This window comes from Lacerta agilis, chromosome 6, assembly GCF_009819535.1.
Source record: "Lacerta agilis isolate rLacAgi1 chromosome 6, rLacAgi1.pri, whole genome shotgun sequence".
Lineage (NCBI taxonomy): Eukaryota > Metazoa > Chordata > Lepidosauria > Squamata > Lacertidae > Lacerta > Lacerta agilis.
The window spans coordinates 38389125-38415934 of NC_046317.1; the positions used below are offsets into that span (position 1 = coordinate 38389125).

At 47.0% G+C, this 26810-nt stretch overlaps 1 protein-coding gene across 1 annotated transcript; it reads right to left on the reverse strand.

The window, feature by feature from the left end:
- PCSK9 (proprotein convertase subtilisin/kexin type 9) lies at positions 1-24268 on the reverse strand. The gene is made up of 12 exons (XM_033152026.1): positions 23899-24268; positions 20118-20309; positions 13783-13906; positions 12304-12437; positions 10114-10255; positions 9204-9400; positions 7654-7837; positions 4375-4545; positions 3950-4098; positions 3640-3820; positions 2135-2316; positions 1-1624 (listed from the first exon to the last, which is right to left on the reverse strand). The coding sequence occupies exons 1-12, from the start codon at positions 24094-24096 to the stop codon at positions 1427-1429; spliced, it is 2052 nt and encodes a 683-aa protein (XP_033007917.1). The 5' UTR covers positions 24097-24268; the 3' UTR covers positions 1-1426.
- Positions 24269-26810: the final 2542 nt, after the last annotated feature.

Here is a 26810-nt window from a genome sequence, read left to right on the forward strand (position 1 = left end):
ATGAGCTGAGTGCTGCACCTCCATGGGCATGACGACTCCCCCAATCTCTGCTAAACCACAGCAAGATACTGAGATTCCTCAGCCTTAACACAGGAGAGAATCTTTAGGCACTGGAACTTTTTCTCTGTGTTTAGGTAGGGGTGGGGGACCTGTGGACCTCCCAAGTCTCCCCAGTTGCATGCCCAGTGGTCAGCAAAGATGGGGGTTGTAGGTCCAGCAACAACTGGAGGACCACAGGCTCCCCTTCCCTCTTGTAAAAGGTTATGGCTTAAGAATCCCAGTAGAGGGTCTTCTGGACTAACCTTATTTTCCTACTCTGTCTTGGACAGGCAACCTTGTTAACCATGGTTTGCTGGGGAGAGAAGGTGAAAACAAAACGTTTACAAAACAACAAGACTGGTCTGATAGGTACAATGCTACTTAACATAGTAAATGGTTTTTAAAAAAACATTGAATGACCCCTTTGAGGGAGAGAAGCTGAGCATACAATGCATGACATGGAGTCGTAGGAAACTTGTTGCACGAGTGGAACAACCTCCAATTGCATAATGGGTCCTTCTTCCCCACACACCCTATATCTCTTCCGAGAGTTCCTTCAACCCTCTGCAGTAGATTTGGGGGCACCACAGGGCACATATTAAAGGGGGGCAGTCCCACTGCGTAATCTCTAATGCAGTTACTTAGTTGATTATGTCCATCCAAAATCCTGCTTCAGATACCAGATTAAAAGTCTTAAGGGGGATACTCAACATTTATAGTTCAAAAGCTGCTAATTCCTGCAAAAGGGGAGTTGTTGGTTATACCTCAGACACCATGAAGGGGTTGAGGTTCCACAAAAACTTGTCCTCTCCAAAGCTCCCATTCTTCTTCTTTATCTCCAGCTTTTGAAGAAACACTGAACAGTTCTTCAAAAACCATAGAAGTCAAACACATTAAGTGAACACATGTAATATGCATTAATATCACTTTGAGCTCAGAGCACTGCCCAATCCATGCTGTTTTCAGGAAGCCACTCTAGGTGGTTCACATTAATAAGGAGTATGGTTGGCTACTCTGCAGTTTGGGGACAAGAAGAAACTTGGAAGGAGCCAATGCTATCATATATCCTAAAGGACTGGAAGTGGCTGGCCATACATATAAAAGGCAGATAGGGGATGTATTGATTAAGCTACTGTCAACATCATTCTGTGGATGCATCTCAATTGGTATTACTGAGGGGGCATCACTAGAACCATCTCCCCATAGTGAAGATGGTGGTACTATTGGCAAACTGGTACACTGGGAGCATTCTATCGAGGCCACCCCAAACACTTTCTAGAGTCCCACCTGGAACAATATCTTCTTCACCAGGGTGATGTTATGGGGGTGTGGTCTTAAGACAGTAGTTCCAGGGATAGATAATAAAGGGTGGGTGGGAACAGGTCTGTCACTTATAATTGGAACCATGCTTATCTTCCAAGAGTCTCTTTCTGCAGCAGATGGCCAGAGCTGCTGTTCCTTTGCCCCTTGGGCTGCTCAGGACGACGCACGTGTTGTCCACAGAATACGCCCCAAGTGTGTTGGGGCCATGAGACTGGGCACTGCATCCCGTCAAAGTCCAGCCATCATCGCAAGTCACCAATACCTGTGATAGAGAAGGCAAGGTTAGTCAACACTGACAAAGATGAAAACCTCTAGATAAGGCAGCCCCAAAGGTGACATCCTCAAATAAGCCTACTCATTCTCCCTTGCAGCCTCTTGTACAGAGAATCCCACAACCCTGCTGCCACTGCACCTGGTTCAAGTACCCCTGCCCAAAGAGATGGACTTGCAGCTAAAAGACCACAAGACCACTGTGTAGAAGGGTCTTGTGTTCTTTTAGCCAAGTGAGTGATAAGCCTGCAGGCGCCCCCATCCCCACTGTTGTCTCTCTTAGCTTCGGTATAGAGCAAGTTCCAGTAATCGTGGTGAGTGGCCTCCACTTGAGGCCCAAAAGTGAATAAACTCTGCCAGAGGTTGAAGCTAGGCTTGAAAGAAGCTGTCTGTCATAGCCAGCAGAGTAAGTTGTGGGATGCATGCTTCTCCAGGTCACAAATGGGCCCATGGACCCACAATGCTTGGTGACCCATGCCCTAAAGGAACGACACCCACATACCTTTGCTGCGTACTCCAGAGAAGAGTATTCCTGCACCTTGCACTCTAGGCTGGGCGCATGGCAGCAGGAAGCATGCACGGTTGCACCTGCCTGGCCGACACACTGGTCACGACGGTTTTCTGTCCCCAGTTCTGGTCTGATGCTGTCACTGAAATCTCCAGCCAGAGAATGAGAGCTGCAACCTGCCAGTTTAGATCATATTAAGGTATATGCTCAGTGACACAGATGTGTGTAGATGAATGCAATCATGGCTACATTTGGAGTGTTCATCTGAAGGTAGCCCTGTTTAGGGAAGTTTTTAATGACTGATGTTTTAATGTATTTTTAATCTTTTGTTGGAAGCTGCCCAGAGTGGCTGAGGAACCCCAGTCATATGGGCGGGGTAGAAATAAATTATTATTATTCACACCAGGAATCCCCATTTTTGTTTGTTCTATTTGCTTTGTTTTATATTGCAGGTCAGAAATTAGCTGGGGTATGGAAGAGGTTTGTGCATCAGCACCACACTCTGCTTGTCTGTCCCCACCCGCTCCATTTCACACCATCATCCTACCACATGTTGTCTTTTGCAAGAACCCAAATATAAACCCAGATCACCCAATTTGCAGTCCTTGAAAAGACCAAGCAGTAGTGTGGGATACAGCCCTGTCTGTTCAGACCTACTGAAAGGCCCATTTCCACAAGCTAGTCTGCCCATTTGGGTGTGTATGCACTGTATTGCTCATGGGCATTGTGCATGCGTAAGCTATGTGTGCGGATGTTGCCACGACCATGCAATAGGTTTACATGCTGTTTTAAGGATCCCTGACCAGCGCTTTACTTTCCCTCTGCTTTTAAAAAAATAAACTCTGCTTGTATGAGTTTGGAGAAAGTGCTAGTCAATTTCCAAAGTAATCCTATCCAGCTTTGAAGAATTCCCCAAGTGCAAATACAGTCATACATTGGAAGTCGAATGGAATCTGATCTGGAAGTCCGTTCAACTTCCAAAACGTTCGGAAACCAAAGCAGGGCTTCTGATTGGCTGCAGGAAGCTCCTGCAGCCAATTGGAAGCTGCAGAAACCCCATCGGACATTCCGGTTCCAAAGAAGGTTTGCAAACTGGAACACTCACTTCCAGGTTTGCAGCGTTCGGGAGCCAAAATGTCCAAGTACCAAGGCGTTTGGGATCCAAGGAACGACTACTTATAAACTGTTCCATTTTCATTACCAGTAGTTATTGTGCAAACTATGCAAGCCCAGAAAGAGTTGCATGCAAATGTTGCACAGTGGTCATAAGATGGCAGGTGGGAAAGCCCATCCCAACCCACACAGCACAATGCTGATTGGGGCTGTGGGTGCATCAAACTATAAGATCTGCAAGTGTGCCACAACACATTATTGGCCACGTTAAGTCTGGATCCAGTAAGGGAGTCCTCTTCCCTGCACTTGGCGACACAGAGCCCACGTGGGAAAGATGCTTTGGCACGACAATATGGATTGCATCCATCATAGCTGTCGTCACGTACCTGTCAAAACATGGCCGTCCTTGGTGCAGCTGACACTCTGCAGTGCTGTGCCCTCTTCAGTCTGCGAGTGGGCATGAACCTGGCAGTCGGCTTTGGGCCAAATGCAGCACCTGGCGATGGCATAGACACCTTGGCCCCCAAATCGATTATGAGCCACACACTCCTTCTTGCCTCCGTAATCCTGGAATTTGGAAAGCACAGCAGTGAGACACAGGGAAGTGCCAGCAAGCCTCCTTAACCCACTGAAAAGCTTGTGTCTGCATGTAAAACAGCAACTCCAAAATGTAGCCTCGCCCCCACAGAACATCACCTCCATGCGCTCGCCTCGCCGCTTGCCATTCTTCGATAAGCTTGAGCAGCTGAACATTTCTTCGTTGCTGTTGCAGCGGGCAGCAGCTATCGACTTGCTGGTTGACCCCGACAGGGAAGACCACACGGAACGACAGTACAGCTGCTCATCTGAAAGGAAGTGGCCCGTGGCCATTAGAGATGCCTAGCAGTGCCCTGCAGAGTGCAGCTCTCCAGCCTGTTACGTTTTCCCTGGTTCAGCCAACTGGAGAACACACAAGTATTCGCAAGACCTATCACAGGGAGGTGCTTGGGAACCACTCGAAAGTTGAGCTGGAAAAGTGGCATTTTGGAAGGCGGGGAGGGGAAAGTCAAATGGACCCTTGTCACGGCCTGTCAAAGCTCTTCTACAAAAGCATGAAGCCAACGAGAATAAGGATCACTCACCTGCTACCAGTTTGGAGGGAAGCCCAGCTACCCTGTTTGGAGTTAGTAGCCTCTGGTCTTCTGGAAACCAAGCCTCATTGATGAGGTTTTTTCTGGAGAAGTGGATGAGCTTCTGCCTCAACTCGGAGATGGACAGGTCAGGGTTGGAGTTCAGAATCATGGCTGCAATTCCTATAGAAACGTGCATATTACTCTGCATTCTTTGGCACCGGTTGTGAAATTAACAGCTCAGTGTTTTGGCTCTCTGTGTGTGCAGCTGTTTAGATGGAGTTCACGTAATCATTAACAGTTGATCAGCTGTTTGGTAAGAAGTGAGGGGGCTGGATCCAGTTGCATCGCTCTTCCACTCACCTGGGCATGTGCTTGAATCCCATTGAACTCAATGAGACATAGAAGTGTTTAACTTTGGCTGGATTGTACCCCATAGTCTGTTATACATCCAGGCTACTTAACTGGGTCTGATGCTCTTGCCAAAGAAAGAGGAGAACAAGAGGCAAACTCAGGCAAATGTCTGCTTTTTTAGAAGGGCCCCACAGAAGATAATTGGCACAACACAGCCATTCACTGTGGGCAGAGGGGGTTCTCTGATGGGTGCACTGCTTTACTCTAAAGAGCTTCCCCATTCACTTCAATGGATGGAACAGCCAATTTCTCCATGGAACGGAATGGCGCACACACCCAGGTGGTCTTGGTCAGGATAAAGCAAAGAGCAAGAACCACCTTCTAATCTGCAAATTGCTTTGTTGTTCTTGGGCGTTTACTTCTGCTGATAATTCAGAATACAAATTATTCAGCCATCTGGAACTCCTTTCCTCCAGTATAGCCTAATTGGAGGGGTTATTTCTGCATTAAGTAAATGCCTTTTCCTTTTCTCCCCTTCAAGCTGCATATTTCATTTCTTTAAAATATCTGTTTTTACACTCGCCACAGGGACCCTCTGGGATGCACAGAACCATTTAGTAAGGAGATGTGTTGGCAGCAGTTAACTCTTTGAAGCATTCAGCCTTCGGCCCAGCAGTCCACGAGGCATGTCACTATCAGACCATGACACACACGCTGGCATTCCCAGCTGCATCCGCACAAAGCTGCCAAATGAGCCTGAGGAGTGGAGGAGGGCGAGAGCATGCACATGTGCACATGCCAGGAAAATATTCTGTGGCATAAAGGTCAGGCTGTCATTTCACATGGATGTACCATGCCAAGGCCACAGCTTTCGGACATCGAGGATCTGATGGGCCACAGGGCAGCTTCCAAGCTACTTACTTAGTTATTCATCAATGTATTTATATGCAGCCACCCATCTCGTAAAATAGCAGGCCGATGTACAACAAAATGTCCACCATGCAATATGAAACACCCTTAAAAACCATTTCAAAATAATCATGAAAATGACTGGCTAATCCCCCAAAAACTTAAGCAGATGCACAGGTCTTCAAAATTCAAATGCCATGGGACCAGCAACACGACATGCTCAGCTTCTAGCTGAGTCCAGTCAGGCCTCTCTGTAATGTGCCTGGAAGCACGTGGGCAGCCAATGCAGATGTTTTAGCAGTGGTGTCACACGCAGTCTGCCATCTGCCTCCATTCTGCACCAGCAGGAATTTCTGGACCAGGCCCGAGGGCAGCCGTACATGGAGCATATTGCAGAAATGCAGTCTCGAGATTACCAATTCATGAACTACAGTGGCTAGGCTGACCCGATCCAGATACAGCTGTAGCTTGTGTACTGGATGAAGCCGGTAAAAGGCACACCTATAACCACAGAGGTCACTTGCTTATTTATTATTTATGAAATTTATATCCCCATTTTCCTCTCTCGTTACAGAGGCTCTAATAACAAAAAGATGTATCCTCTAATGCAGGGTTTCTGAAACTTGGGTCTCTGGCTGTTTTTGGACTACAACTCCCATCAACCTTAGCTAGTAGGAGCAGTGGTCAGGGATGATGGGAGCTGTAGTCCAAAACCTTCGGAACCCGTGCTCTAACAGGTTTGAAATGACAAATAAACCCCCAAGCTGTGTACCTGCTCCTTTAGAGTGCAATCCCAACTATAACAGGCAATAGCCCTATCTTCCAGACATGGAACCACCTATCTACAGAAACCCTGTCTTCTCAGGATTCAAATTCAGTTCATCAGCCCTCATCAAGTCCACCATTGCATTGAGGCGCCAGTCCAGGGCTTGCACAGCCCCTCCTGTTTTTAGATGTTATGAAGAAACGGAGCTGCATGTCGTCATCATACTGGCGCCACTGTGCTCCCAAACCCCTAATTAGCACTCCCAATGGCTTCATATAGATATTAAATAGCATTGGGAACAAGATGGCACCCTATTGAGCTCCATAGCATTAGGACCAGGCCAAAAAGCACCTCCCCCATGTTACTTTCCAGGCTTGAACACACAGGTAAGAACAGAACCACTTTAATATAGAGCCTCCAACACACACACACACACACACACACCCCACTCGGTCCATCTAGGAGACCAACCTTTTCAAAAGCAGCTGAGAGGCTGGGTATGAGTAACAAGGTTGCTCTCCCACTATCTTGTGATAAAGGTAATCCATCAGGGCAACCAAGGCAGATTTAGTCTTGAAACTAGGCTTAGACCCATGGAGAAGCCCTATGTACATGGGGTTCCTTTCACACTACTGCCAAGTGTGAGGTGAATCCAACAGGTGCATTTACATCCAAGGCAGTGGCTAGCTAGTGCCATCCTCCTCCCGCCATCATGCTTGTGCTTAATATGTGGGATGGGGGCAGGGGAATATCGTGTGCGGAAAACAGCCATAGATGAAGCATGAAGCTGCAGGAGTGGCTGCATATCTGCAATTGCATGCAGTCCTGAGTGATGGGGGCCACTATGAGGAAAACCTTCATTAATTCACTGTTCTGTGTTTGGGTTTTGGTGACTGCTTGATGAGATAGAGAAAATGAGGCAGGAGAAAATATTTGCCTTTCACCATTGAGAATAGGAGGCTCAAAATGACAAATTCAAAGGTCACATCTGCACCATACCATTTGAAGCACATTTAGCACACATGTAAAGCACACAGCTCCCCACTCCCATAAAAAATAATTATAGGAACCGCAGCTCACCTCTCACACAGAGCTACAATTCACAGCATCCTTGACAAACTACAGTTCAGAGGATTCCTTGGGGGAAGCCATGTGGCTTAAATGTTTGGAGTGGGTGTGACCAAAGACACAGAGAGGCCGTGAGTTCGACCCCGCTGGGAGCTGAGCAGCAGTCACACAAATTCTGCCATAAGGTTTTTTACCTGCCACGTGCGCAGCTGCTTGGGACGTCCCGCTCTGTGACGTGAAGCAAGTCGTGCAGTCGCTGGAGGCACCGATGATATCGTCTCCGGGGGCGAAAACATCCACACAACGGCCAAAGTTGGTCCCCAAGGAGCCCATGGAAGCAGGCTGGTCCTGAACATTGGTGGCCCCCACTGTGATAACCTATGACGACACGAGACCTAATCATGGCTGGCGCGGAGCAAAGAACAAAGACAAACTCCTAGAGGTGCAGAGTGCCTTAGATGGCAGATGCCATCGAATCCAATCCTCCACTCAATGCAGGAAACCTCCTGCATGTGGATGTCTGGCCTCTGCAAGCGACAGCCCACTGCCAACCTGCCTCAGTACCGTAATTAATTCCTCTGTCAAACCTATGTTTAAACTCTAGTGTATATTTAAACAGCACAAGCACAGGGTGCAACGTCAACGGGAAAACACCCAGAAACACCTGGAAGAAAGAGGTCGTGTCCACCCCCAGATGTTTAGAGCACTCTAGATTCTCCACGACTGTTATTATCAAGCGATATAATAGTGCCATAGACAGAGAGCAAGGTGTGAGTGTGACCAGAGACTCCAGAGTGGCGCTGTGGTCTAAACCACTGAGCCTTGGGCTTGCTGATCAAAAGGTTGGTGGTTCAAATCCCCACAAGGTGAGCTCCCATTGCTCAGTCCCAGCTCCTGCCAACCTAGCAGTTCAAAAGCACGCCAAAAAGTGCAAGTAGATTAATGGGTACCGCTCCAGCAGGAAGGTAAACGGCATTTCCGTGCACTGCTCTGGTGTCAGTGTTCCGTTGCGCCAGAAGCGGCTTAAGTCATGCTGGCCTGGCCACATGACCTGGAAAAACTGTCTGTGGACAAACACCGGCTCCCTCATCCTGTAAAGCAAAATGAGCGCCGCAACCCCAGAGTCGTTCGCGACTGGACTTAACTGTCAGGGTCCCTTTACCTCTACCTTTACCTTTCCTCCCTAAACCTTTCCCCCAAAAAAATGTCACTAGAGATTCCAGTTAATTTGAACATTCCTCTTCAGCCAACTCTGTAAGTGGGCTGTGATGTACACCCAGCTCTGAGAATCACTGCTCTAAGTGCCAGCCTCCCCCTCTTTACATCTGGAGTCAATGTAGTCGCAGAAAGGAACGTGTGGCTTGGCCAAGATATCCAAAGCAGGTTTTGAAGATACAGCATGCTCTAGGGCAGCCAATGAATCTTTCTCCATCCATAAGCTGCCCAGTCCTTGGATTGGAGGATGCAGGTGGCAGCAGTCGCCCATCTTTCCATGCCTTGCCCTGGAGTGCTGATATTCCATCAAATGGCGGGTAGGCTAGTCCAGTACTTGGCAACCGCACAGTGGATGAGTGGCAGTTCCATGTGGCAAACTGTCGCCATGGAAGAGCACTGTGTTTAAAACCATGTGAAAGATGTACCCGTGATGAGATGATCTGGAACCTTCCTTGGGGCACCACAAATAATTACTGGGTTACTTTACTACAGGCCTAGAACAAGGGAGCAAGCTAACCCTCTCACCTACCTCTGGTTCTGATGCCGGTGAATACAAGCAAGCGTCTTCCTTGTAGTTGCCCGCTGCAGCGATTATCACCACCCCCATCCGGACCATCAGGCGACAGGCTGTGTTCAGGATGTGGCTATAACCACCAGCCAAGGGAAGCAAGACGACCAGAGGGCTGTAGGGCTGGACATCCAGGGTCTTCTTAATGAACTCCAATCCTGCCGTGCGAAAAAAGGAAACGGACAGCTGAGCTTATCTCTCACTCAAAAGAGAGGGCACAAGGGCACATCTTTTCACAGTGTGTGCTTTGCCCTGTTTCCGAGTTGGGGAGACAAACCAGTAGAGCACATGTGAAAAGAGGGGAAGGAGCTTTTTGTACACACATCTGTCCTATGCAGAAAAGGAAGAAGAAAACATATTGTTTGTTTTGAAGTTAGGAACCATGTAAGTGCAATGGACAAAAGGGTTAGCCCATGATAGTACAAAAAGTAAAACAAGAAGACTTTTGTGGGACTTGAAAGACAAACATTTGTTATGGCAGAAACTTTCTTGGGCTAGAGTCCAACTGACAGATCCATGCACCCATTGAAGTGGGCTGTGGAGGTCAACGTAACGTCCAAGAAACTTCCACTAATTTCTTAAGTATTTCTTCTTTGGGGTCCTCAAATATGAAACCACAAAATAAGCTCAGTCTCTCAATATAAATTAGATTTTGACTGCATTCTCTCTCTCTTCCTTTTGTTTTTAAACCTGAGTTCAAAAGAACTCAGAGCTGAGTTCATAAGAACTGGGCTGAATATCTGTCTGCTCAACCTAACAGGCTCCTCCGCCAGGCAATAGTGGATCAGCAACATCCAAAGTCTGGCTGGGATTTGACAGACTGGACTCCAGAGTTCCGCTCCCCCTTGGCCTACAGCTGCTGCTTACTCACCCATCAGAGTGCCACTCACAGTGCCCTTCCCCTGGCAGTTCAGCACTCGGAGGCTGCTCACGCTGGCTCCTTTGGCGATGCCGGCATCCCTCCCACTCACAACGCCAGCCATGTGGGTCCCGTGGCTGTCGCACTTGCTGGCCTGCCACAAAGCATAAAGTTCGCCATTTGTCACCTGTTTCTTCCCCCTCGCGCACACCATGAACGGCAATCCTTCATGTCGCCGGGTTCAAAACCACCCCGCGGCCTCTGCGTGGCTAAAGAACCGAGTGGTTCCGCTGCCTTTGACGGACATGAGGAAAAAGAGGAACCCAAAGAATGTGAAGTACTGAATTATATTACAGAATTCTAAATTATTTTTTACTGAAAACTATTTGGAAAAAGAACAATGGTAGAATGTCAGGGGTGACCATCATATGACATAATTCAGAACAGGAACTGGACAAATGCTACCATTATTTGGGGGGGGGGGGAAGAGAATAAATGCTCCCAGTGTAAAAGGGTATGCATGACCAGAGCCATAATTTCATCATTTCAAAGCTATCTTGAAAATCTATGCTGTCGAAAAAGCCCCATTATTCACCCCTTCACTAGCCAAAAACAAACAAACCCTTTCCCTTCATCTTATGAAGAGCTGACTGCTCCCCCCCTCCCTCACTAAATCCAGAGGGGGGCTGCAGAGGTCGAGAAACAGATTGGGGGCTTTAAGCAGATCCAGGTTGTGCCACAAATATGAGAGGCTGGAATCCCCTTGATCCTTCACATAAGGAGTGATTGTCATTACAGATAAAAAGCAACTGAACTGCCTCTGGCCTACTTGCTCAACTGACACTTCTCGCTTTAAGAAAACGCCATCCCAGTGGTGCCGCCAAACGCAGTAACGGTTTTTATGAGGGATTTCCAACAGCAACAGAATAAGGGAACAAGTTGTCAGCATGAACAGCTCACGTTAAAAAGCAGTCGTGAAAAGGCGAAAGATTTATACGATCTGAAGAGAAACCAGAGTATACACTTTTGTAAATCAAGAAAATCTTTAATTTTTTTTAAAAAGGCAGTTGTGAATGTTACGGGGCCTCCCCTGCCATACACATATGGAGAAAGCATGACAAGAGCACATGCAGGATGTGGGGCCTTTCAGATGCGACAATAACTCAGCGAAGCACAAACACGTAGATTGATAATGCCTGAACAAAAGCTCACTGTGACTGAAGAATCCATAAGGTTGGATGAAGGGGGAAGCCTGCAGAAGGGGGCTGGCTGAAGCTGGCTTTCACACCCTGCCCACCTTTTGACAGTCCCTCCACCTCCACCAAAACCTCTCCCTAGAGAAAGGGGACCAGAGTAGGCTCTGGTGTAAAGGGCTAAGGGGGGGGGGGATCCTCAGAAGTCAGATGGAGGTAGCTTCTGCTCAGTGTGCGGGAGCAGTCCCCTTCCTCCTGAGCCCACTGCATCACAGCCCGCCCCATTCAACAAGGTACCCCAACCCAAAGGCGTGGCTTTTCTGGGGTGTAGGCCATCAGGGGTGAAAAGTCAGCTTCCACCAGACCCCTTCTGTGGGCTTTCCCCTCAATTCAACCCACAGAGGCAGGATGAAAGCCCAGCCTCAGGTGTCAAATTGCAGCGCAAAAATTAGTTGGTGTGAAATTTTTGCTTCAATTTTATTTGGAAAATGCTGCCCTGGACCCTATCTCACTGGCTTTAGGCCTCTTAAGATGGCACTGAGGATGTGCATAGATTTCCACAGCAATTGTGCCATTCAATCTGGAAATCTCCATGCAATGTACATATTTGAAACCACCTTAAGAGGCCATTCCGCCCTGGAGGAGAGGAAGAGACCCAATGGGAAGACTAGGACTCCCAACATCTTGGTCAGAGGGATTCCGTCTGTCCACAAATGGCATCTCAGTGGGATGCACAAAAGCACAATCAGCACCCACACTCACCCACTTCTCAGCAGTACAGTTGCGAGCATCCCTTTTCAACATAACGAAGAAGTGGGCCTGAAGAAACTGGCAGATTGAATTACACATGCCGCTCCCACAGAAACACCGTAACCGGTGCTTGACCCCACAAATCTCCTCCAAGGGCTAAAGGTTTCAGGGCTGTGCCATCATAATAAACGTCGTTGGTAAAAGGGGAAGGTGGCAACAAAGTCGTCATTGCTCGTGAAGAGAAACAGAGCTGGGGTACCTGTCGGTGGAAGCGAGTGCCGTCTTCTTCTGGGACATTCTCAAATTCAGTCATGAACACTCTGCCCTCGATCTCTCGGTGGTTGCTCTGGACCCCAGTGTCCAGCAGATAAACTTCAACCAGGTCTCCTCTGTCTACAAAGAGGAGGCAGTGAAGGCATTACTCTCAACACAGCATCCCAGTATGACAATGTACAATGAGGTTTATCTTGCGCAAGCAATTTATAAAGGGAGCTGCTCCAATTTTGACTTGTACGCAGCAGGCAGGAAAGGAAATGAAATGGAAGATTGGACTTAACATGATTATCCCTTCTATTCTGGTGATCAAAGGCAATACAAGTGAGTTAGCTGCTCTGTTCCTGTGTCGTAAGGCCAGATTTGCAATATTTGGAAAGCGGAAATTGGGGTGGGGGTGAGTCAGTCTACTTCGGTATTTAAAAAGTGAAGTAGCCTTTCCAGTAATTATTTGAGGTCTCAGCATTTAACCATCTAGTGGTTTTAACAGAAAACAAAAAGAGATATTCAGAAAATCCACTCTGCTTATTTTTTAATCAGAAATATGTGTATAATGAAGTACATGTTTTAATTTCTCCCCCTTCCCCGCTTCCTCCTCCCTCCCTATAAATTCTAATTTTTATTGATACAAAATACCTTTTACTTTTGGTCACCCATCGAAACAATCAATGCACGTTACTATATATAATTTCATATCTGCAACAATTGTAATCATTTTGGCACAAACACTCATTTCATTCATTTATTCAACTTATTAGTTGCTTGTCACCCGAAAGTCTACACTCTGACACAACCTTGTTAATAGATTCAGAAACATTTATCTGAGTACTTAGGGTTGTTTTATTTCCATTTTAAATTTCATGTAATTGTTGTATGTCATATGCTCTAAAGTAAACAAAGATGTATCCCAATGCAATCATGTTGAACGGTTTAGAGAAGGAAATGAATAAAAACTATGTTACAAAAAGAAGAGGTGCGTGTATATGCATGCAGAGCAATTCAAAGCAACCCTCACACCAAGCCAGGTTGGGTGGGTGGATTCAGCAAGGCTGCTCCTCTGCTCATCTCCACTGGCTCAGCCCAGCCCTGCATCAGCTGCCAGGCATGGGAAGGAGAGTCATGCTGGCAAGTTATTCGCCAGCAGAAAGCCCCCGGATGGAGTGTTCCTGGGGGAAAGAGGAGCAGGACTAAGCCAGCCTGAGATCCATTGGATCCTGAGCTGGTCTCGGTATTGTCATGTGACGGTCTCAGGTCCAAATAGGGCTGGTAAGGGCAGCAAGCATGTGAAACAGGGCCTTATTGTTGGTGGCCCCACACCCATGGAATGCAGTCCCATGTGAACCACACAGTGGCAGTCCGAGCGATCAGTGATAGGTAGAGCCATCCCTCTGCATAGGATTTTGTTGTTGACTCCATAGATATTTGGCATCTCGTGAACAAATGGTTGAACGGGAAGATCACTTACTGGGAGGATTATATTCTGTAGATCCGTCTTGCACAGGGACAATCCGGCCAAGGTTCCAGGGAATGCTCTGAGCAAACACATAGGAGTCCTCTTCTATATAATCCACATGCGGTAGTCTCAAAGCCTGAACAAAAGACAACACGGGAACAACTGTGCAAGTCATGCAAGAAATATCATTGCCATCATCCTACTCTTCTCCTAAAAGTACCGGTATACAAAGCATATAACAGGAATGGGGCACCTGTGGGCCTTCAGATGTTGTTGGACTACAACTCCCATCACCCTGAGCAGTGGCCATGTTGGCTGGGGCTAATGGGAGCTGGAGTCCAAAAACATCTAACGGAATGTGGAGAGAGGCCATTTGTGTAATTTCCTCTTCTCCCTGTGGCTTCTCCCCACCAATGAGAGAGCATCTGCAAATTCAGATTTATGCAATTAGTGCCCTGGAGCAACAAATCCACTTTTAAAAAGAAACTGGTTTGGAAAGTGACCAGGAAATGCACTGAAAAGTAGGTCAACAGAGGATTAACATGCAGATGGTGTACACCGGGTGCTCAAACAGATCAGGATGAATGCTCAATAAAGACTGGACACAATCTAACCTCTGTGTAAACCTTGTGCAAGCAAATCAGGATGAATGCTTAACAGGTGAACTGGAGGAGCCGTGAGTGCGGCCTACATTGATCTCAACAGAACTAGGGTGTCTCCACTGAGAAGGCCCTGCCTTGTGTGGTGACCTGCCCATCCAACCTTGGAGTGGCTGAGAGCAGGACTGGGGAACCTTTGGCCCTCCAGATGTAGCTGGACTCCGATTCCCATCAGACCCAGAAAGATAGCAGGACAGAGACCAAGTACTTCTCTTCTTCTCTATGCACAACACGTCCTCCTTAAAAAATTGTGCATGCTTCTGTTTCATAAATGTATTCAACTATGCCTGACATCCAGCAACGACACTTGCTCCAATAAATGTTCTTGTGAGGCCATTCACCCCATTGGGCAAAAACATTCCTGCATTGCAGGGGGTTGAACTAGATGACCCTGGGGGTCCCCCCTCCAGCTCTACAATTCTCTGATTCTATCAACTCTGATGGCTTTGTTTTTAATTTTCTTGTCATTGCCATTAGTGTTGTTGATAAAGTTATGCAGCTATTATTGAACTCAGCATTACGGCGGGTATTTAACAAATGGAAAAAGACACACTCCTCCAATTCTGGATAATTCTAATAGCAATTCCAATGTCTGACAAAAATCCTTCCACTGTCTGACTTCTAGCTCACATTTGCTAATTTCCCCTTTGCCACCATTTAGGGAGCCTTGCCAGCCTCTTTTTTTCAAAGCAGCTCAAACTGTTGTAGCGGCAAGACATAAATTCTCCTGTGTGCGATCAGCGCTTGAGGCCTTTGTTGGTAAATATCTACTGCATGCAGGAAACACTCCATCAATGGACTGTGGGAGAATCTCCTTGCTGCAGGCTAACTCTGTGGTCGCTATCCCCCACAAACATAACACCAAACACGCATACACAATCTCAGTATCTCTCACGCTCCCACACAATTCTAATCCTCTCGCCCATTCTCTATTTGGGTATGTGCATGCATGCGCACACATCCATTCACGAGCGCTCCTGAATATTTTCCCTTCCACTTTCCTTATGCGTGTGCAGACAAGCCTTTGTGACTGCAAGCACAGCCAAACAGAGGGCATGAGATGCTCTTCCCTGCACCTGTCGCAACTTGCACCTGGGTGCCTGAAACCCTGCAGAGAAAGCCGTGTCGACGAGTTGTTTTAGAAAACCCAAACCACGAGTGTTTGCATTCTGCATCGGATGATTTCCCCCAAGCAGCGGCACACCTGGCATCATCCTTAGTGTTGCAACGCTCTCAAGTTCTCTGATTAGCAGACTTTCACAGAGCTACCAGCCTGAAGCGTATCTGGCATCGTAAGCAGCTAGGAAGTGATTAAGCAAACCTATTTGCCTCCACTAAGTCTTGCCTCACTTTGGATTTCTCAAATGGCAGCTGCCTTATCTAAAGATTATGAAATGTTTGGAGAGGACCACCGGGTTATCAGTTGTCCTGTAAAAAGCCATAGGAGTCCATGCAAATATGCCCTTCTCGTAAAACGAAAGGGGGAAAGCCATCACAAAACACCTCCCAAACACTTCCCACGGGGACAAACAGGAAAGCTGCTTCTTATTTGTATCTTGCCAAGGAGGTCAGAACATGAGCCGTGCTGTAATCTCACAAAGTCAACAAGAGAATGTTGTGGCTGAGCAGGTTTTCCTATCGCCACAACAAACCCAACACTCTGAGCCAAAACACCACACTACAGTCATTCAAATGCAGGGGGTTGGGGAAACTGGGAAGCATCAGTTTGGTGGCAAAAGAATATCGTTCCCGGCAACGCTGTGATCACTGGATGGAAGAACGCTTTTAACTGTAAAGCAATTGCTTTTAGAATGTTTTAGCTGTAACTGCTTTTTAACCAAACGTTTTTAACCAAAAGTTTTAGATCTTATTTGTTACTGTTTGTTAGAATATTTAAACTGCTTTAGAGTGTTTTTGCTTTGCTTTCAAATTGTATGTCTACCTGAAGCCCTGGGGAGGAAATAAATTCACTGAACAAGTTTAAGTATTTTTCTGCAGAAAAATAAGATCCATTTTAAAAAATGCATAGTTTCATAATATCAATTAGTAACATAAGGAGTGAGTACAATGCCAGTCAAATAGTTCAGTTTTAAAGGGGGAATCTGTGGGATGTAAACACAGAGCAGCCAAACACAACACTCCTAGAGAGGACATGAAGGTAACTCAGTCCTCCAGGCTTAACTTCCTGTTTACCTGGACTGAGTTACAGGAACCAGAAGTAGGTGTGGTCTTACCTGGGAGGAAGATCCCAAAGAAGACTCCCCATTTTTTTTGCCTCATCCTTTGAAGAAGCAGCATGCTCTCTCTCAGCCTGCAGCTGAGAGAAGCAGAGGTGAAGCCTGTTCCCTCATGGAAGCAGCTTCACTGCATGTAAATACATTTATCTAAGTTTGTCTGCCTCCTTGAAGCATGTACTGTAACTCATGGATGTCTGTAAGTAAACTCCTTTTATATCTTATAATCAGTATTGTGTCTTTCTACTTTTAAGAGGGAACAAGGGGAATATACCAGGAATATAGCTGGCTTAAGCAAGCCTATGCAAACGTTTTTCTGCTGTGTTTTAAAAGGGAATGTAAACTCTGCTAAGTTTGGAGCTTGCTCACACAAGCTGGGATTGAGATATATAAATAATATATACTCATCCACACTCCTAAACATTCCCACAAAGGGTTATTGGGCCCAGTATTGCATATTTTTGTGTATTTTTGAAGGATTGCATTGGATTGTATTTTGAGTTGAGTTAGATTTTTTTTTAAAGTACTTCCTGGTGAGCACATGTTTCTTTGTCTTTGTTCTTTGTGCTGAAAAGGGATTAACCCCCTCCCCTCCCTCAGAGTTTACAGTACTCAGAGGCAGTGAAGATTTATTTGAGGTTTTTGTATTTTTGAGCATTTTTGAGGTTTTGATTTTTGGAATTTTTGACAAATTTTTGGATTTTTGAAATTTTTTCAACTTTTTGAATTTTAAGATGGCTAGTGTAGCTTTTGATAGTGAAGCAAGGCCAAACTGTATGCTGCTGAACGACCATAATTTTGTGCACTGGAAGCAACGCTTAATGGTATATCTGAGTGCAAGGAACGTTCTGCAGGCTATAAAAGAGCAAAAGCCTACAGGAGATAAAGAAGAAGATTTAGCCAAAATTGAAGCCTGGGAGGAAGATCCCAAAGATCACTCTCCATTTTGCCTCATCCTTTGAAGAAGCAGCATGCTCTCTCTCAGCCTGCAGCTGAGAGAAGCAGAGGTGAAGCCTGTTCCCTCATGGAAGCAGCTTCACTGCATGTAAATACATTTATCTAAGTTTGTCTGCCTCCTTGAAGCATGTACTGTAACTCATGGATGTCTGTAAGTAAACTCCTTTTATATCTTATAATCAGTATTGTGTCTTTCTACTTTTAAGAGGGAACAAGGGGAATATACCAGGAATATAGCTGGCTTAAGCAAGCCTATGCAAACGTTTTTCTGCTGTGTTTTAAAAGGGAATGTAAACTCTGCTAAGTTTGGAGCTTGCTCACACAAGCTGGGATTGAGATATATAAATAATATATACTCATCCACACTCCTAAACATTCCCACAGAATCAATATATCTGTGTGTGTGTGTGTGTGTGTGTGTGTGTGTGTGATTGTGCACAGGTCTTTGGCCATACATTAAGTCCGCAACTTATGTTATGGTTATTTCCAGGGAGACCGCCGAAAGCCAAAGTCACGTATGGTGAAAACAGAATCACAGACTTGTAGAGTTGGAAGGGAACCTTTCACTCAATGTGAGGCTCGAACCCATGACCCCGAGATTAAGAGACATGCTCTACCACCTTAGCTATCCCATTCAATGGGGGATGGGATTGCCAGGGTCATGTATCCCCAGAACCACCACAACCCCCTTTTAAATTTTTCTTTATTTTTTTACCACACACAAAGCTGAAACCGCACAAGTTTAAGCTGGACGCTTACTGTACTAATATTGGGGTGTTAACTGGTCCATCTTCCATTTTTGTTCTCTTTAAGATTTAAACAATATAAAGGAAGAGCATGCTGCCGAGTTGTGATGTCTTAACTTACTTTCAAGCATTCCAACGAAAGCATAATTTTCAAACGAAGCTCTTAAAAGTGCACTTCCTTGATTTATTTATTCTTACCCCAATCCTATACAGTATTTTAGTTCAACTACAGCTGGCCTACCGGCAGTAGCTGTTGCTAAAGCTGCACAGGGGTAGGGGGCCTACCATTGACCCCTAGTTCTCACAACTCTGTGCCTCCCCTGCCACTTTCTGAGAGAAGGAGGCGTTCAGTATGGTGTGGGAGCAGAGCAGAGCCAAGCTGCTCCTTCTGCCCCTGCTGAGGTTCCTGCGGCCTTGTTCCCCCTCCCTGCCTGCCTATGAGCAGCACCAGTGCGCAGCCCTGGAAAGACAGGAGAGCAACACAACCACACACCCTTCCCACTACTGGTTATGGGAATAACACTTTGAGATATTTATACAACAAAGTAGAATGCACATGGTGTACTTGTTCAGTTTTGTGTACTAAAAACAACTCAAAACACCACTCAGTAGATCCTGGCCAGTCGCACATTGCCAGAAGACCCACATCATTGCCCCCACGCAATGGGGAATAGGGACTTAGTGAAAGTTCATACAACAGAGATGATTTAAAAAAAAATAACTGTAGGGATGACAAAAACCAGGACCGAAAAGCAGACAGATGCACAAGTATTAGCCCCCCCCCAATGTGTTTTGGGGAATTTTTCTTTCTGCTCGCTTAAGCATTCTGCTTGGTGCACCAAAAGAAGAATCTGAAACTGAAAGAAATCTCACTTGAAAAAGAAACACCTGTATACATGCAGCTGGTTTTAACTAAGCAAAAGATCCCAGCAGATTCTGCTCCGCAAAAGCCAAATTCTTAACCTTTTTCCCCCTTTACAGATGTTAACAGCTGTTGAGATGATGGTGCCTTGCTTTTCCTAGCCAGATTTCTTTAAAATATCTATATTTGTTGTTGATATGGCATTGCACAAAATATATTCGAACGCAGCCTAGACATCCATCTTTTACAAGAGAGTCTTGCTCCATTCTTAGCAGGGAGGTTTCGACTAGGTGGCCTACAAGACCCAGGGTTTGGGTGGCATTTGGCATGGCACGGGGGGGGGGGGCCTTTCACTTGCAGGATGGGTCTTCTCCTTCTCCCCCTCCTCTTCCCCCAGTATAGGTCCCCTACACCTCTCCAAATCTCTCCGACCCTCTGGAGCAGATATTGGAGCTGTGGGGAGCCAACAACGCCCATTCGACTGGTGGAACCCCACAAGGTGTATTTTATGCTGCATCTGATAAAACTGTAGCGCTAGGGGAGCCTTGGATGAGAGGCACGCTAACATCTGGACGTAAATAAATACCTATTGTGCTTGTAAATACTGCCAGGCTATGTCAGGGACCAAGAGAAGGAGATAGGAGACTGACATGGAACTGCGGGGAGACGACAGGACTGGTGGGCCTGCCTTTTCCCAACTTGTAAGTATACTTTTAACAATAAAGAGTTTCTTCCACACTCTGGACATCCCTGATAACGCCGTGATGGACTACAACTCCCACCGTCCACGCCCGTAGGCCATGCTGGGTGGGGCTTATGGGGGTTGGGGCCGAACCACGTTTGGAGAGGTGGTGAGTTTCCCAGCCCCGATGCAGAAAGAGGGACTTACCATGTGCAGTACGTCGCTGCTCATCTTCATGAGAAAGCCCTGGAACAGGTCCTCAAAGATATGCAGGATTTTAGTCAAGTAGCCATGCCTGGCAGCTCTAGCCTGCAGGTGCTTGGCGGTCCTCGACGTCTGAGATTTGTGGGTTTCCTCCTTAAGCACCACAATGTATTGCCCTGGCAGGCGCCACAAGTCCTGCGTTTAGACAAAACAGAAGTAGAGAGTCGGTAGATGATTTGCAGGAACGCGTGCCCCACTAAGAGGATGCGCAAACCCAGGGTGGGGCTCCGGTGCCCTCCAGAAAGCGCGATATCCTGCTCCCAATCCCGCACACTGGGCATTGCCTCTTCCTCACGCTCGCTGCTCTGCCTGGTTCTTTTGACATGCACATAAAATGAGCCAGTGGTGTGGCAGAGAAGGAGCAAAGCGTCACCGATTTCACAGCAGGAATGACAGCAACATCCCCCTGAGGGGGGGGGGCATTCTCTGCGTGCCAACCAAATAAAGCTTTTCCAAAAGAGAAAATGACCAGATAACCAACCACCCTCTATTATGGCTGATCAAAATAGTAAGCAAGCTTTAGAGGTCCACCAGAATTCTTCATCAGGCTGCAAACTAAGCAAAGCTTGGAAAGGCGGTCCTGCATTTATCCAAAAATCATTTTTGATTTATAGCCTCGGAAGAGATGTGGCCGGGGGGGGGGGTGCTGTCACGAAGAGGGCCTGCACTTCAAAATTAACTACTGCGCCACTGTATTTAACACCCCACTGGAAAGGAAACAGATTCGACTCAACCACTCCTCTGACTTAACATTTTTTGGCTCAACACAGCCAGTTCAAGAAGCAAACAACACCTTGTTAAACGCACACACAAAAAGCAGCACAATCTTTATTTGCGTAGTGAATGACAACTAAGAACTGGTGTGATTTTGAAAGTGAAGGAAAGATGTGCTGGTTGTTTTTCCAGCTCACAATATCTCCCTCCTAGCAATTCCACCCACAGATATGGGGATACAAACATATGGAACTTTGTGTAAGAAATAGCAGGAGCAGGCAGAGATTTAGAGTGAGGAAACTGATCAGCAGAGAAAGGATTATGTAAACACAAGCTCACACACCTCTACTAAAAATCTGCTTTTTATTTTATTTTTTAAAAATGGGGGTTTGTTACACACATCGCCATGTAATGTATAACCCCCCTTAGGAGGAAGCTGATTCTGTACCCTATATCAGAAGCAACTATGAGAAAGGGGGAAGGTCCAGGAATTTTGTGAAGCAAATCTTGCTGAATCCAGCACAAATTATTCTCCCATCTTCTAGTCAATCGCACAGGGCTAAGATGAATGGGACATGGGAGATCCAGAATCAGAGCTCCCAACATCTTTGCTTAAAAGCAGTCACATCCTCCGATCTGGATCAGGGTTGGATGCTGAGTGAATTGGGGTGGGGGGAGCTTCTTCTCTGCACTGTTTCCATGATTAAAATTCCCCACCTCCCAAAAGCTGGGTAGTTGTGGAGCGGGAGAGGGGGGAGAGAAACCATTAGGATGTGCTTTCTCTCGTCTCTGTGGCAGCGTTGGGGAGAGAAAATTTAAACTGTGGAAACAGGATTAGGAAAATGTTTTAAAACCTGTCTTTCAGCACTAAGTCCTGATCCAAATCATTTCCCCACCCCACCTATAAGTGCTTCTTAAGATGCTGGGAGATCGAATTATAGATCTCCTGCATTGATCACGTATAGTTGGGCTCCCCCCCCCCAATCTTTTAGCAATCTCCACTTGTGTTCCTTTCTCTTTTCATTTTTCGCACACCCCTACACTGTTCTGATTTAAAAAAAGAAGAAGTCAAAAACAAAATACAGTGACCCATTTTTTATTTTTGGGAACCTGCATGCACATCTAGGAAATCCAGATGCTGACTGCTCACCGCTTCCAGTATTGACCATACCACCTGGTTCATCGCTGGGCAGACTCCACCTCTCAAAGCAAGGGAAGTGAATTTGAAAGGACACCTTGGCTCTTCCTGACACTCCCTTGCAGTGAGAGTACCGGTAGGTTGGTCAACCCTGCAGATATTCTCTATCACAGCTGAAGCTTGCAATGCAGGTGGACTGCACGAAGGATCCAATCAAAACAGGCAAGGCTCAGAAGTGCCCCAAAGACAAAAGAAAGGCAATACAACACAGAGTGCCAGGAGAACAACCCCTGCATTTCCCAACCGCTCCCTGGATGCCAGATCTTTCGAATCACATGCAAGACAAAGCAGGCATTTTTAAAACGAATAGTTCCAATAGAAGGCATGTCACCAGAGACTGCAAGACCTTTCAGATCTACCTTTCAGGAGAGGAGGAGGTTCTGAGTGAAGGCAAAATGCAACAGGTGTGCACTCGTTGCAAAACATCCTGGAAGCCTTTAAGGCATGTCCAACGTTACAATGGTATATGACTGTTGCCTGGCCAAATTTCCCAAAATGGATGCTTCACCAAGCCTTTGCCTCCTGCTGCCTGAATGTAACATTTCAAATGCCCCTTTTTCAAGAGACAAACCCCCCCTTCCCCCAAAAAGATAGAATTACAGTTCCATAGAGCCAGTTACAGGTAGGTAGCCGTGTTGGTCTGCCATAGTCAAAACAAAATAAAAAAAAAAATTCCTTCCAGTAGCACCTTAGAGACCAACTAAGTTTGTTCTTGGTATGAGCTTTCGCGTGCATAGAGGATAGAGGAGTGGCTTCATAAGGAAACAGAATAAGTCCAAAATAACGGGGGGGGGGTGTAATTGGGTCCCTGTTCCCACAACAGCCTTTGCTTCATGAATGATGATGATGATGATGTTTTCCAAATGGGGAAAACAACTTTCCAGACAGGAGAAGGGGTTGGGGAAACAGTGTCACACAGACAGGGCTTCTTCAAGCACACCAAGGATCCTCCCATGGAAATGTTTCTGAATGCCAGAGCCCTGCCCAGAAATAAGTGAAGCTGACTACAATGACTAGAGCAGCCTGGGGCACGTGCAAAGAGATAATGTGCAGAGAGATTATTTTCCTTCCCGCCCAAGAAAGCACAGCCCACTTAAGAAGCCGCCTCAAACCGAGTCAGACCCTTCTAGCTCAGGGTTGCCGGCACGGACTGGCAGCGGCCCTCCAGGGTTTTCACGCAGAGAACAATTCCCAGTCCTGCCTGGAGATGCTGGGGTTGGAAGCAGGCACGCAAAGCAGAGGCCCTTCCTTCTCAACAACGCACATTCGGCTTGGGGGGGGGGGGTCCACCAGAGGGCAAGGAGGGAGCAAAGGAGAGCCAGGCAAGACCCTCTCTGGTTTAGGGACTGACTGCTCGCAAGCAAAGGAACGAGCATCTGTGCAATGCGAACCCGTGGCTTCTATGGGGTCCTTTGGGCAATCCTTACATTGCCATCCCCTTCAGAAGTCCCACGGAATTCGCTGGAGCTTATACTCCCGGGCAACTGCAGCCTAAGGTCCCAAGCCTTTTTTTTTTAACTCTTCGATGTGTTTTTTCGGCAGTCAAGAGGGATATATACATTTTATGAAATAATCAATAAGCTCCATTGCAGCGCGTAAAGCTACTTTTGCAGGGGCTCTAGCGGCCGCCCAAATCCCGCCTGTCTGGAACGACCAGAGTCCTCAAACTAGATCCCGAGCCTCGGAGGACGGAGGTGCCCCTCCAGGCCACCACCCCACCCCTCAAGGCGAGTGGGAGAGAAGAAGCAAGGGCACCAGCCAGAGCCGGAGCCTTCAGAGTCCCTCTGGTCCTCCTCTCCGCCACACGGTCACCTTATTGCTCCGATGGAAAGCGGCGGACCCGCTCCGGTATTTCCCAAAGTCGGCCTGGCTCTCCTCCTCGAAGGCGAAGGACGCCACCAGGTCGTCGTCGTCGTCGTCCGGATCGTCGAGGTTGGCGGCAGCCGGAAAGAGCGCGCCCAGCATGAACAGCAGCAGCAGCAGCGGGGCGCGCAAGCAGCGGCCGCCCATCGTGTCCCCCGCTTGGGAAGAACGCGGGAGTCTGCAGAGACCGAGAAGAAGCCGCCGCACTCGGAAAGTCTCTGCTCTGGAGCGCAGCGCGACGCCTAGAACCCGGCGCGGGCGGAGCCTAGAACCCGGCGGGGCCCTGCACTCAGCGGGCTACTGGCGCGAGCTGCCCTTGCAACGGGCGAAGGATCAGCAAATGGGCATCGCATCCCACAGCTCGCTTGCTCGCTCGCTACCGCGCGCGCACACACCCCCTCGCCCGCTTCTTCTCTCTCGCTGCTTCGACTTTCCCTCCTCCCCTTTGCCTTTCCATGTGCTCCTCTAAATCTTTTTGGGGCGTGGATGTGCCGGATCACGCCACTATTATCCCATCGGACCATCCTATCTCGTTAAACATTAATTGGAGTTTCTCTCATCCCTGGAGATCAAGTTGCTGCCCCGTTTTGCTTTTCCTGGCGTCAAATTACAAGATTACTTTCGCCTGGTTTTTTTTTTTCCTTTTTCTTTCTCAAACGCATTCCATTGCATAGCTTCCAGGAGGAAAAATGTATATATTCTATGCATGAACACGATTGGAGGAAAGCGTCTCGAGGGGATAAGGGGGAGCAAGTTTTGTATGTAAGGAATTCGAGAAGCATTAGGCATGTTATGGTATGGGGCTTCGGAAAGCATTTTTTAAGGAAACCTGGGGAAAAAAATGTCCACATCACTCCTCAGACTCTTGTTTCTTCAGGGTACGATAGTACTTCCATCCCATGGAAGTACAACATGAATTTCCCAAGAGAACTAGAATGAACATAGTACACAAAGAAAGGCTGTGAGGCCTCTCTATCCCCCACCCCAGGGCCCTCACTAGGGCACAGCCCCTCTCGCTGACAGAGTGCCTTTGCTTGGCTGGAATGTGACCTTGAACTGCCAGAATGTTTCTTGCTTGCCTCAGTTAGTTGCCTGGATGGAGAGTTGGGCAGAGGCAGCCTGCTATACTGTACTGTACAAAAGTCAGAGTGGCATCCATTGAGCCACCCACTTCTGACTCTGGCTCCGCCCACCACTGGCCTGCAGTGACTCAAAACAGAGCACATATGTAGCCCACTCATGCTAGTCGATTTCCTCTTTGCTGAAAGGCCTGCAGGTTGAACCTAGTAACCTTAAAATCATAGACTCATAGAATTGGAAGAGATCCCAAAGGTCATCTAGTCGAACCCCCTGCAATGCAGGAATATTTTGCCCAACATGGGGCTCGAACCCAAGCCAAGCATGTGGCCTAACCACAGAGCTATGAATCCTGCCTATGACACTGTCAAGTACAGGTGAGCCTATAGAGAAAGAATGAATACCTTATGAAGCCCAGGTCAAATATTATGAATTATCATCATCATCATTTAATCCCCATCAGCGTATGTTCAAGGCACGATTGCAATATAATGTTAAAATAATAAGTAAAATTATGCCTGCAAATATCTCTTTCTTTCTTTCTTTCTTTCTTTCTTTCTTTCTTTCTTTCACATTCTTATTCTGCTTTTGATATTAGTTGCCACTTTCCATATTGACATGAACTCACATGGCACACATTTATAAAAGCAGATTAGATAACAATTAAAAAAATAAGAAAGGATGAAACATGGGGGGTGGAGCAGCAAAGAGCCACAGGGAGCAGCCTTCCCGATTTCTGCACCTTGCTTGGATGGTCAGGGTGAGGGCAAAGGCACTGGATAGATGCACCGGCAGAGCCAATCTGGTACGCAGCCCCACTTTGCTGCTGCCTCAGCCCCATTTCTGTAAGCTGCTGGGCCACCAGAATTGGGAGGATGACTCTGCCCCACAACACCGGCTGCTACTGCCACAGACAAAGCCTCCATATCGCCTTATGTCCCCTTTCACACTCGGTGGCATCACTTTGAGTCACACCAAGTTTGCAGCACATATGCGAATTAAGGCTGCAGCCTTTAATTACCAGTATATCCAACTACGTTCTAGACCCACTGAAACGAACAATCCTAAGTTAGTCCCGCCCATTAATGTCATTGGGTCTGCTGCTGAGTAGGTCTAACACTGGACACAAGTCCTAGTCTTTCTTTCTGGAAGGGCGTTGTGCCAACAGCATCATCAAATAAGCATAGTATTGTCCACCCCCCTGCAATGCAAGAATCTCAGCTAAAGGATCCATGACAGATGGCCACCCAACCTCTTAAGATCCCCAAGGAAGGAGAGCCCGCTGCCTTCCCAAGGAGTCTCCTTCACTGTCAAACAGCTCTTGCCGTCAGAGAGTTCACCCTGGTGTTCACACACCTTATGCCAGGACGCCCTTTCAGTGCTTCTGGATCTCTTGTGCAGAAGCAGCGCTGCATCCAGGGCTTTCGGCAGCAAGGGACAGCTTCAGATTTTCTCTGCTACAAATGAAACAGGATTCCATGGTCAGCATTAGAAGGTCATTCCGGCTTAAGAGTTACTGTGCAGCTGTCACCTGAACACAGAAGTAGAGAGAGCAAAGGAATTAGAAGCAGCTTCTGAGCAAATGAACCAGCCACACAATCGAATTACTTGATCAATGCAAAGAATGTAGATTTGGGTCAACTGTTAGGAGAAATGTCTTTGTGGTAAGAGCAAGTTGACAATGAAACCTAATCTGGGTGGGTGGGGTGGTTCTCTGTCACTGGAGGTCTTTGTGCAGAGGCCAGATGCTTGAGATCTCTGACTTTCTTGAATTGAATGGGTTT

Coding starts and splice junctions, on each gene's coding strand:
- PCSK9 (XM_033152026.1), bottom strand. CDS start 24,096: ATGGGCGGCCGCTGCTTGCGCGCCCCGCTGCTGCTGCTGCTGTTCATG. Junction 20,310..23,898: donor CTTTCCATCGGAGCAATAAG/GTGACCGTGTGG, acceptor GTCTAAACGCAG/GACTTGTGGCGCCTGCCAGG. Junction 9,401..10,113: donor TGTGAGTGGCACTCTGATGG/GTGAGTAAGCAG, acceptor TTCGCACGGCAG/GATTGGAGTTCATTAAGAAG.